This window comes from Miniopterus natalensis, chromosome 17 (genome assembly GCF_054644295.1).
Source record: "Miniopterus natalensis isolate mMinNat1 chromosome 17, mMinNat1.hap1, whole genome shotgun sequence".
NCBI lineage: Eukaryota > Metazoa > Chordata > Mammalia > Chiroptera > Miniopteridae > Miniopterus > Miniopterus natalensis.
Window position 1 is genome coordinate 1,928,712 of NC_142097.1, and position 12,675 is coordinate 1,941,386.

The 12,675-nt window shown below is 47.1% G+C and overlaps 1 protein-coding gene across 4 annotated transcripts in view; it reads right to left on the reverse strand.

Annotated features, from left to right (window-relative positions):
• The window catches only part of SHMT1 (serine hydroxymethyltransferase 1), a 23,724-nt gene extending 11,766 nt beyond the window's left edge, over positions 1-11,958 (reverse strand). For 2 of the 4 annotated variants that reach the window (XM_016196480.2, XM_016196479.2), the window contains exons 1-5: positions 11,841-11,958; positions 7,184-7,298; positions 6,300-6,445; positions 2,020-2,135; positions 1,246-1,406 (exon numbers count right to left, since the gene is read on the reverse strand). In XM_016196480.2, the coding sequence (XP_016051966.2) occupies positions 1,246-1,406; positions 2,020-2,135; positions 6,300-6,445; positions 7,184-7,279 (519 nt within the window). In that variant the 5' untranslated portion in view covers positions 7,280-7,298; positions 11,841-11,958. Of the gene's footprint in view, positions 1-1,245; positions 1,407-1,934; positions 2,136-6,299; positions 6,446-7,183; positions 7,299-11,840 lie in introns of those variants that run through there. The other 2 variants (XM_016196482.2, XM_016196483.2) reach the window with 2 other exon arrangements.
• Positions 11,959-12,675: the final 717 nt, after the last annotated feature.

A 12,675-nucleotide genomic window follows, 5' to 3' on the forward strand; every position in this document is an offset into this window, starting at 1 on the left:
CCCTCCTTCCTTCCTTCCTTCCTTCCTTCCTTCCTTCCTTCCTTCCTTCCTTCCTTCCTTCCTTCTTTCTTTTTCTTTCTCTCTCTCTCTCTCTTTCTTTCTTTCTCTTTCTTAAAATGTTTTTATTGATTTTTTTAGAGGTAGAAGAAGAGGGAGAGAGACAGAGAAACATGTATCGGCTGCCTCCTGTACACACCCCACCCAGGGATCCAACCTGCAACCTGGGCATGTGCTTGGACCAGGATCACCTTTCAGTGCACAGGACAACATTCAACCAACTGAGCCACACTGGCCTGGGCAGCTTGATTTTCTTAAAAAGATAAAATTATGTGTCTGATATTCAACCAAGCATAATAATGCATGGCTACCTTTGCTCGTGGTAGGACATATGAAACGAACCAGGGATGGCCCATTCAATAAACACGAGGAAAGAGTTCTTGGACACAAGGAAAAATCATCACGTGCACAGAGTGTACCATAAACAAGTATGGTTACCTCTTTGTACCCATTTATCTATTTATCTCTGTAGATAAGTCACTATGCCCCTCATGAGCCCATGAGTCTAACATGCATTTTTAAAATTTTTTTATTGAATTTAGAAACACTGATTTATTGTTCTACCCATTCATGTACTCATTGGTTGCCTCTTGTATGTGCCCTGACCAGGGATTGAACCCCCAACCTTGGTGTATCAGGATGACTGAGCCACCTGGCCAGGGCCTTACATGCATTTTTTTTTTTAAACCAAACTGTTTATGACAAGGGTCCCACATAAATATTTGCCAGTCCTGAGATGGGCATATGGCCTGGCTCTGACTGGGCTAAGGAGGGCTGGCTAGGTGCTGATGATAAGTAGGGCGGCTGGCTCTGGTGCTGGAGCTAGGGATGCAGCTGCTGTCACTAGTAGTCCAGCTGTGGTGGACCTGGCTGCTGGGAGTTGTCATCCCAGCTGTCACTGACCCCTAGCTCTGGAGCAGTCAGCCACCCTGCTGTGGCTGGAACCTCCTGTGCAGTTGCCTCCCCAACTGTCCCCCTGTGCCTCAGATCGGCCCCCTGTGTTCCATCCCAACTGTCCTCAGACAGCCCTGTATGCCTGAGGAGTCCCCAGGACAGGGAAATGACAAATGGTGAAAGGTGGGGACTTCATATAGTGCCAGGTGAACAAAACTTCTTTCTATTGGTACAGCCAAACACTGGAGGCTTTCTGAGGAGATGGACTACGGAGCTATGGAGAGGCACTCTTACCTTATAGGGCATAGATTCAAAAAAGATGGATGTAGCAGAAATTTTCTTCTTGTCTGTCATGAACCCGTGGGTCAGGTGGCCTCCATCAGGCAGATCCAGGCCCATGATGCGCCCATGGGGTTCCACCAGGGCAGTGTACACTGCGAAGTTGGCAGGGGAGCCTGGATGGGGCAGACCAGAGGTAAAATTGCTTCTGCCCATGAAGCGCCCGGCAGGACCCCAAGCTTGGCTACTAAGCCATCAACCAGAAGTGGCAAGAATAGACTTGGCACCATATATAATAGTGAAATGCTCCATCTCTGAGTCCATCTGGTTCAAATCTGTGTAGTTCCCATGGCCTTCAGGCTAACAGCTGCTTTAGACATGCTAATCACTGGAGGAAATCTGCTTGGGGCCTCAATTCTACTTTCTTAAGATGGATTTGAGGATTAGGTCTCATTTGGCACCTTCTCCATCAACAAATCTTTCCTTACTCCAAACTCTGAGTTTTGACCTTTCAAAGTGTGGGGCGCACGGACTTTGGACTGGTAACAATTATGCATCCCTGTAGCCCCCAGAGGTTTGCCTGCACCAATCCCCTCGAGAATGAGGGAAGGGGATGGTCAGAGATACGGCACTATCCTTGAGGGGCAAGAACAGCTGGGAGCCAAGGACATGGAGAAAGACAAACGCAACCAGCAAGGGCTTACTTCTAACTTTTGTTATGGGCAGTCCTTCTCTTAGGACTCCTCTCCACAAGCATTTGCCTCAGTCCTATCTGGACCTGGTAATTACCCGAGTATGGCTGGACATTGACCCCCCAGCACTGGGGGTCCAGACCATAGACCTGCAGCGCGCGCTTCTGACAGAGGATCTCCAGCTCATCGATAAACTCCGTACCGCCGTAATACCTGTGTGAGGGAAGCAGGGGGCTTAGGCTCACTCTGCCAGCGGCCAAAGCAGCTCAAGCAGGACAGAAGGAGACGGAGCCCTGGCGCACAGCCACCATCAGTGCCCAGCTGTGTGACACCGAGCGAGTGTCTGCTCCTCTACCAGGCAGCTGACGTAAGCGACAGGATGAGCACATGCTAAGTGAAATAAGCCCATTACAACACTGTGATTTCTTATATAAGGTACCAAGAGTAGTCACATTCATGGAGACGGAATGTGCAATGGTGATTGACCAGGGGCTGGGTGCGGGGAGAGGTAGAGAGTTATTGGGGGGTTTGCACTTCTACCAGAATTTTACTTTTCATTTAATAATTATATATAAAAATTTATTGAAAACATAAGTTTATGGTTTTTTTATCAGTATACATACTAATAATCATAATAATTCGGAAGAAAATTTTAACACTTAGGCCTTGTGGTCACAAAAGGCTTTAAAAATTTTTAAATTAAATGTATATACACTTTTTTTATTACAGTAAAAAACACGTAACATAAAACTTATCATCTTAACCAATTTTTTTTAAAAAAAAGTGTTTACTGATTTTTAGAGAGAGAGGAAGAGAGAGAAACATTGATTGGATGCCTCCCGCATGCACCCTCACAGGGATTGAGCCAGCAACATGGGCATGTGCCCTGACCAGGAATCAAACCAGCGACCCTTCAGTGCACTGGATGAGTTCAACCCACTGAGCCACACCGGCCAGGGCTACCATCTTAACCATTTTTAAGCACACAGTTTAGTGTTAAGTAGCTCACATTGATAAGTATTCACATTGTTGTACAACAGATCTCTAGAACTTTCTCATCTTGCAAAACTGAAACTCTGTATCTACTGACCAACTCCCCATTTCTCCCTTCCCCAGCCCCTATGTTCCATTTCTAAGATTTTGACTACCATAAGTACCTTATATAAGTGGAATCATATACTATGTCTTTTGTGATCAGTTTATCTCATTTAGCATGATGTCCTCAAGTTTCATGCTTGTAGCACGCGACAGGATGTCCTTCGTATTTAAGGCTGAAGGACATCCTATTCTATGTATATAACACACTTGCTTATCCGTTTGCTCCCGTCTGTCAGCTACTCTGAATAACGCTGTTATGAACATGGGTGTAGAGATATCTGTTTGAGGTCCTGCTTTCAATTCTATTGGGATATATACCCAGAAGTGGAATTGCTGAATCATATGGTAATTATATTTTTAATTTTTTGAGGAATCTGCATACTGTTTTCCACAGGGGCTGCACATTTTACATTCCTACCAACAGTGCACAAGGGTTACAATTCCTCTACATTCTCATCAACACTTGTTTCTGTGCGTTTTTTATAGTAGCTATTGTAATGGGTGTGAGGTAATAGCTTACTGTGGTTTTGATTTGCATTTCCCTCATGATTAGTGATGTTGAGCACTTTTTCATGTGCTTGTTGGCAGGAATTACTATTTAATGGGTACAGAGCTTTGTTTATGCAAAATGAGAAAGTTCTGGCCCAGCCAGTGTGGCTCAGCAGCTGAGCATCAACCTGTGATCCAGGAGATCGAGGTTCAATTCCCGGTCAGTGCACATGCCCAGGTTGCGGGCTTGATCCCCAGCAGAGGGCACGCGGAGGCAGCCGATCAATGACTCTCATCATCGATGTTTCTATCTCTCTCTCTCCCTCTCCCTTCCTCTCTCTGAAATCAGTAGACATATTTTCTTTTTTTTTAAATGGGAAAGTTCTGGAGATGGATGGTTACACCTTATTGTGAATGTACTTAATTTTTTTACCACAGTAAGGAAAAAAGGGTCAATGAGAGGTTTTCACTCATAATGAGGCAGGCTAGTAAGAAGCTAGGCAAGTGGAATGGGGAAACTGAGACAGGTAGCTGAACAAACTGGACAAGCAATTTACAGCCAGATACAGAAGGTCACCAGGGCGGACAGCCCTGGGTGACTAGCAACAGTCAAAACTGGTACTGGGCCTTGCCCCCAGGGTAGACTTTCCTCCCCTGGCATATTGCTGGTCATGTGGTTTAGATCTCCTGCCTTGGGGCTGACCCTGAAAGGGTACACCTGGAAAAGCTGATGAAATTATATTTAATTCCTCCCCCAAGACCACCCCTAAACTCCCAGCCTTTAAAACCCTTAAGATGAAGGTCCCAGGGCCCACTCTCCCTCCCAGGGGCCACACCCATGCCTTTCCCTTCCCCCTTTCCTTCCCCAATAGGCGTGTATCTCCTAAACTCTAAGGGACCCCACAAGACTTGCAACCAGGGAGCAATGGGCAGCGGCAGCTCTTCCCGCGCTAACCCCTGAACCTCTCCCCAAAGCCCTCCTTTCTCTGACTTCCCAGTGAGCCAAAGCAGCCCTGCCTTGGCTCATTTCTTTCCTGTAACATTTTTAGGGAACCAAAGCAGCCCCACCTAGGCTGTCCTATTGCTTCTTCTATCCTAGGCCCTTCCTTGTTTCACTGTACCCAGCTTTAATAAAAGTACTCTCAGAATCACCTAGATTCTTGTTGTGAAATCTTTCCTGCAGGAAGTCAAAAACCCACACACTGCCAGCTGGCCTTAAGCAGACCTGATCTGGGCCCGGTCACCTTTCCGGTAATGACACTTCTAATGTCAAATGTGTGGGTTTTTCCCCTCACACCAACCAGTTCTGACACCAACCAACTGTCCTACGATTCAATTCAGTTCAGACCCAACTAGCTGGAGTTAGCACCTCAAGCTAAGGGCTCAGTCCCACAGAATGACCTCACTTCAGAGGCCAGTCACAATTATCGGTCCCCCTGGTTACTCACACTTCTGACATATTCTGGGATTCCCACAACACCCTCTCATGTTCAATAATTCACCAAAATGACCCACAGAACTCAGGAAAGCACTTTACTTACTATTACTGGCCAGAGATACATGGGGCAAGGTATGGCAGAAAGGGTTTGGAGCTTCCATGCCCTCTCCAGCAGTGCCACCCTCCCAGCACTCAATCGTTCACTAACTGGGAAGCTCTCCAAACCTCACCTTTTGGGGTTCTTATAGTTTTTATTATGAGGTGACTGATCAAATCATTGGTCATTGGTGATTAACTCAGGCTTCAGTCCTCTCACCATGCCTTGCTCTTTCTGGCCAACAGCCCCCATCCTCAAGCCATCTAGGGGCCCACCAAGCGTCACCTCTTTAACATAATCTCAGGTATGCTCATTATGAATAAAAGACATTCCTATCACCATAGATCCCAAGAATTTTAGGAGCTCAGGTGCCAGAAACCAGGGAAAAAGACCACATATTTTTTATCATTCCACAATTGGAAAACATCTGGATTTGGGGCCCAGCTCTGCTACCAGTGTGCAAACTTGAAAAGTCACTGAATTTTAGTGAGTCTTAGCTATCCCATCTTTACAATGTGGAACCCAGCACCACTTTCCCTGTAGGGCTGCCATGAGGATCAAATGAGATATTAGTTGTGAAAACACCCAATGATCTCTTCAAGGCACGATGCAAAAGTTAGTCATTCACAGCTGGAGAAAGACAAGCCCTCAATTTGGTTTTCGGCCCTTCTACAGAGAGCTTTAGAGTATCTCAGGACAGAATGCTAGTTCAACTCTAAGGGTTACCTCTTCTTTTTCTCTGTCTTTGGGACACAAATGTATAAATTTGCAAAACCATATGTCAGATTCTGTAATCACCACCTTTGCCTGGTGATGACTGTAAAAGAATATAATTTCTCATGGTTCTTAGGGTGAAGGGTTGACCGAAATCACTGCCTACGTCAATCCAACATTTATAATGCAGAAACAATCTCTGTGCGACAGATTCAGTGTCCACTTCTGAGTCAGTCCAAAACTGATTCAGTTACTCATACAGCAACAGCCACCTTCCATAACATTACTCGGAGAACTTACTGACCTTTTCCTAGAGGCTTGACAACAGTTCAGCAGCTCCATACTCCTTTATGCACTGGCCTGTTAAAGTGGCTCTGAGTAGAGCTGCTCCTAGAACATTGGTGCTTTCCCAGCTGGGCACGGTAAAAAGGCATGTCAGACAGCAGGAACGGACAGAAACCCTCAGGTGGTTGGGACTCTATACTGATTCAGTACCTTACATCACTATGTCAGGAGCAGGCCTTTGATAACATTCACATACCTCTGGCCTGGGTACCCCTCAGAGTACTTGTTATTTAAGCAAGAGCCTAGAGCCTCCAAAACTGCTCGGCTGGTGAAATTCTCTGAGGCGATCAGCTCCAATCCAACCCTCTGCCGGTTACTCTCCTTCTTAATGATGTTGTAAACCTGATGAGAAGAAAAGACACTAAACATGTAGACCTCTTAAGTTCAACATTCTGCTCTGATCAAAGCAATAACCAAGTAAAGAGAAGAGCTACTGTTATAGAGACATGTTTTGTCCTCAGAAACTGACCATAACCCAAATAACCAAATTCAGAATATACTTAAGATAAAAATTCTACCCCACCTTGTTGCCTTTATTTCCCTGTTTCACCAAGCTTTTCCCTCCCCATGGATTGCTTCTCTTCCTTAAAAGATGGGTAGGTAAATTCACAGGGACAGAAAGCAGAACAGTGGTTGCCTAGGGTTTGGGAGTTTGGAGGAGTAACTGTTAATGGGTTCATGGTTTCTTTGGGGGAAGATAAAAGTGACATAAATTGATGGTGAAAACACTAAAAAAACACTAAATTGTGCACTTTAAATAGATTATTGTATGGTAAGTGAATAATATCTCATGTATAAAACTGCTATAAAAATACATTAATAAAAGATGCTTCTTGGTGTCTAAATGTAGAAAAGGGTCACTTCTCAGCGACTCCTCCCTCTCCCTCCACAGCACTCTGCACTTTGTAGACACTCAGAAATACTTAAATTTACCCTGGAAGGGCTTTTAGCGCTTTGTCAACTCCTGGCACTTTTACACTAACTGCAAGGCTATTCTCAATAAAGTATACTCATGATTAGAACTAGAAGGTAAACAGGAGACTCGATGTAAGAACACCCATGAATACCCCACACCCTCACCTCGATGTCGTTTTCTTTCAGGGGCTGCGCCAGCATTTTATCATGCGAGGACCACAGGTCAGCATCTTTGGGAGTGCTGTTGACTGCAGTCGCCATTGCACTGGTTCAAAGTTGCCTAAAAATGGAAGAACTTCCAACATTAAATTCAGTCAAAGCTCACTGCAACCTGTTAGTTTTCTGAGTTGCTAAAGTACTCATACTACTTTTTCCCTCAGAATGGTAAACATGAAGATATTCTATTACAAAACCACTGGCAGGACTTCCGGTTCCCTTCTGAACTGTGGATATCAGCTTGTTATCCAGTTAGTAATGAGAACTATTTCTGCTCCCTGGGAGGCCTGACCCAGCAGACAGAGCCCTGTGCTACCTTTGCTCAACTAACCTTTTCCCGGTTATGGCTTATCTCTCCAACTAAACTAATTTCCTTGAAGGCAAGGACCATGTGTAACTTTAATTTTTTTAAATCTTCCACAGAATTCAGTGTGGACATACATGAAGTAATATTTGCCAAATGCCTGAACAATAAAGAGCTGACTTAAGTGTTATTTCTCAAGTAACGAAAATGAGGCTCAGAGAAGGAAAGCATCTTAGCCCATGGCTGCACAGCAACATGGTCAGACTCGAAACCCCAAATCACAAGCTCTAAGTACCCACAAGGTTTTGAAGAAACTAAGTTAAAGCACAAACCACCCTGTAAGAATGACAGAAAACTGCATCCCATTAAAATGCTGGAAAATGCATGTTTTTTAACATATTTCTACAAAGAACAAGAATATGTGATCAGTAGCATCTCCCCTAGTGTGAAAGTTTAAATATTTATAGGAACCAACCCCCATTAATCAATAGTTGGCAGCTTTTCAGTAGTTTTCCATTAATTTGATAAGCTTTCACCTAACAGGATTCATCGAGGAGGCTCTCTGTGCCACCATGGTATTGCTAATGGGAATACAGTTGTGAACATAACAGACTGGGCCATGCCTTCAAGGGACTCCCCTGGTGGGGAAGATGAACAGCAAACAAAGCAAATGCGCTAAATGCAGGTGGATAAAATGAGGAAAGTGCCACGAAGAACAGGAGCTGGGTGCTGGGGCAAGCAGGGCTCACTGGACAGCTGTGTCAGGGGCCTATCCTGGGAGAGGGTGTCCAGGTTAAGAAAGATCCAATCATGAGGAGAGAGCCCATTTCCCAAGAGCACTATGAAATAATATATATTGCTCTCTGCTCCTAAACCCTTGTAATTTCTTAAGTGATTAGAGAAGTAGGAGCATTTTTTATTCTAATGAGGTGACTCGGGGTGGGCTCCTGGAGGGGGGGGGCTGGTCACCAGAGAGACCAAGCCATGATCAGCAGCTTGGAATTTTCAGCCCCTCCCCCACTTCTCCAGAGAGGAGAGAGAGGCTGGAAATGGAGTTAATATTTGATCATGTGTACATGAGGAAGCCTGCATATTCAGAGAGCTTCCAGGTCAGTGAACACATCTACACCAGGAGGTGATGAACCCAACTCCACAGGGCATAGAAGCTTCTGTGCTTGGGATCCTGCCAGACCTCACCCTATGTATATCATCTTGCTGTTCACCTGTATCCTTTATCAAATATTTTATTATTATTATTATTTTAATATATTTTTATTGGTTTCAGAGAGGAAGAGAGAGGGAGAGAGAAAGAAACATGGATGAGACAGTCATTGATCATCTGCCTCCTGCACGCCCTCTACTGGGGATCAAGCCTGCAACCCGGCATGTGCCCTGATCTGGAATCGAACCTCGATCTCCACAATCACAGGTTGATGCTCAACTGCTGAGCCACACTGGCTGGGCATATCTTTTAAAAACCTGGTAAACTTTAAGTGTTTCCCTGAGTTCTGTGAGCTGCTCTAACAAATGATGGAATCCCAGGAGCAAGTCATGGGAACCTCTGACTTGTACCTGAATAGGACAGAAGTTGTGGGTAACCTGGGGACCTAGTGCTTGTGATTGACACCTGAAGGGGGTGGTCTCCTGGTACTAAATTAACTCCAGGTATTATCAGAAATGGACTGAATTGTAAGACACCCAGCTGGTGTCTCAGAACCACTGATGTGAGGAAACCCCCACACATCTGGTGTCAGAAGTGTTGTGCGTGTGGTAGTGGTGTGAAAGCAAACACAGCAGAGGCTGTAGCTTTTCCTGTACAAGTACACACACAGTATAATTTGCTAGACAAATATACCCATTGAATAAAATAGTCTAATAGTCCCAAATTATAGTCATCCTCCTTAATATCTGGCACCAAAAAGAAGCTATCAATACTCTTTAACCAGGAAATTCCTAATTGGGGCTTTCAAAGTAGTCATTATTTTACCACAAGCACAACATGATTAGAAATGTAGCCACCCCTGAAAAACAAAGGTAGAAGCACTGTACTTAAACTCAATGGACTCTTCTGGGGCAATAGCAGTATCACCTTGCCAAGGGGAGGCAGGCAGGCTTGAATGTGGCTGGCCACATCCACATTTCCTGGAACAGGGAAATGGTTTGGGCACCATGCCCATGGCTTCTCCATGCTGACCTCTGCACTCAAGGGCCAGTTCAACGCATGGACCTCTGCATGAGTCAACACACTCTCAGCAGGTGGTAAGCCCACACAAAAAAGCACAAGAGCCAAATTATGCCCCTTGGTCTTAGAAGCTCAAAGAGAAAAGCTTCTTTTATATTTTGACTAGTCAAGGTTAAAAGAATTATAAGGTGGCAAGCAGAGAAGATAATTCTCAACCACCAAATAACCAAAGTCCATTTGGAACCCTCCTCCTGTGAGGACAGTCAGATAGATCTACAGTCATTGTGGGCATTCAGCTCCACTCTGCTCAGGAAAAAGAACAGTCTCTAGCTTCATCTGTGGTCTCACTCATTTCACTTCAGCGTGACAACCTGCAGCCCTCTTGCAAATCTATTCCTTACGCAAGATGCTAATTCTGACTCACAGTTACTTCTTCACCCCAGGGTGAGAGTGTATGTGTGGCCGTCACCCTCTCCTCAGGCCAGCAGAGCCCCCCCTCACTGCCCACCCACTTGGAGTTTTCTCCCTAGCATCCTGCTACCACTCAGGATCAAGTCGTCCCCCAGATGGGGTACTTAATTCATACCCTCAGTAAATCCATATCCTCGAGTCCAAATTAAGCTTTTTTTTAAACCATTAAGAAGTTTGAGTTCATTCAGAATTCAAGGTTCTTTGTCCTGTTTCAATTAAATCAATTATAGATATAATCAATCAATTATAGATATAATCTATTGTATCTATTAAGTCAATTAAATCTATTATATCCTGGGGCACCCTGTAAGGAAGGTGAAGATCCTGAGTGATGCTGTATCGACTGGACTGGGCATAGGGATGCAGTTCCCTGCAGCCTGAGCTGTCATTACAGTAGGCACGCTCCTCACTCAAGCCCAGGGAGATAGACCTAGAAAGTGAATTCATTCTCCTGTCACCAGCCTCTCATGTCTCCAAGTCTTCCCTCTGCGTTTGTCACAAGTGGAACTACCCAGAGGTCTGCTGGGGCAACTACCTGTTTTGCTTTTTTCCCCCCATTGCTTTTCAGAGTGGAAGGGAGAGAGACAGAGAAACGAGGTGAGAGAGGCTGTCTCCCATTCATGCTCCAACTGGGGACAGGGGTAGAGCCTGCAACCGAGGTTGCCCTGGGCTGGGATCGAACCCGAGACCCTTCAGTCCAAGGGTCGATGCTCTAACCACTGAGCCACTGCCTGTTGAATGTCATGTCTCAGACTCTGTGAGCTCTACTTTACTGAAGAGAAAACTGAACCTCAGAGAGCTAATGGTCCAAGGTCATTATAATAAGGGTTAGAATCTGAACTGTTTTACCTCTAGTTCCAAAGCCCTCCACCACACTGCACTAAATAAAAGCACAATTACCCACCTCCTGCATGTCCCCTCAGGCAAGAAATTCAAAATTTGATCCCATAAGAATGTAAACTGGTGTTTCCGGTGCAGCAACTGCCTGATTGATGGCACATGTTGGTGCTGGGCTCGGCTGACCAAGGTTCACTTAACTTCCAGGAACCTCGAAGCACAGGGCACCAGGCCAAGAGCCCCACAGAGCAACGTTTGTCTCGCGGAACCGGGAGACAGCCTGCAGACCGGCGCAGCCCGTGCGGGCTGCGGGCGCGCACTGCGGGCGCGGCGACCACGCCGTCGCGGGGAGCGCAGGCCTCAGGGGCCTCGGCGCGCCGCTGGGCTGGGCCATTTTCCTAGCTGCGGGGTCGCGCCTAAGTCGGCTCTTCTCTCCGAGCGTCAAGGTTCCTCGTCTGTAAAACGAGCTACACAACAGCACTGGACTAGCAGCTTTGTTGTGAGCATACCGCGGAGGTCAGGAGCTGCACGTAAATTTAAAATGCTCGGCCAGAGTGCACAGCAGAGCGCGGCAACTCGTATCGGTGTGACGCCGAGGCCACCACCCCTGCTGCACCTATGTGTGACCAGAGATCGGCGCTCCGGGCTCGCCGCCGCCCGACCCTCACCCAGGCACTAACCGCGCGCCCCGCACTCCTGCAGCCTCTCAGAGCCAGGTGAGGTTGGGGGCCGCGACCCGAAGACGCCCACGGCAAGGCGCACAGCGAGCGCGGGGGCCATCGAGGCCCTGGGACCCGAAGCTGCCCACCTACCGAGAGGAGATCGGGCGCACCAGCCTAGCGACACCTCGGCCCCAGGTTGCTGCGGGAGCCACCAGTCTGAGACCCGCGTGGCCGCGCACCTGCCACGTGACCAGCCGCGCCGGCCGCGAACGCTGAATTGGCGCGCGCCCGCCGCTGTTCCACTCAGTACCCAGCGCGCGCTGCTCGGCCTGACCCGCCTCCGGAGGCGCCCAATCAGAGTGGGCTGGCGTTATTGTCGGCAGCCGAGTGGTGGGCGGGCCTGGCCCCGCCTCCGGAGGCGCCCAATCAGAGTGCGCTGGCGTGATTGTCGGCAGCCGAGTGGTGGGCGGAGCGGTGCGCGGGGCGGGGCGCTGGGCGGAGCGGTGGGCGGGCCTGGCCCCCGAGGCGCGGGGAAGGCGCGGGGTGCAGCTGCTCACCAAGGCCTGAGGACTGCAGGGGGGACCTGGTTTGGCTGCAAGCCAGGGCAGCTGGAATTTCCGGGATGACGGTGGAGGGCCTGTCCCAGTAACTTGGGTGGGCCCTGGGGCTGGGGGTGAATTTTGTTGTTGATATTTAACTTTTTCATTGTCCTATTTACGGTATAGCACAGTGGTCATTTAGGACAAACGTGGATTCGAACTTCAACACTTACTCTGTACCTATGGAATCCTATACCAGGCACTCATATGTCTCATCCTTGAACTGGAGATAATTATATCCACCTGGCATGGCTGTCAGGAGGATTAACAGACACATCTAAAACACTTAACCTTGTGCCTGACATATAATAAGGGCTCAGTAAATACTGGAATAAAAAGAATAACAAAAACAAAGGGGCTGCCAATATAGGGAAAAGAGCTAACAA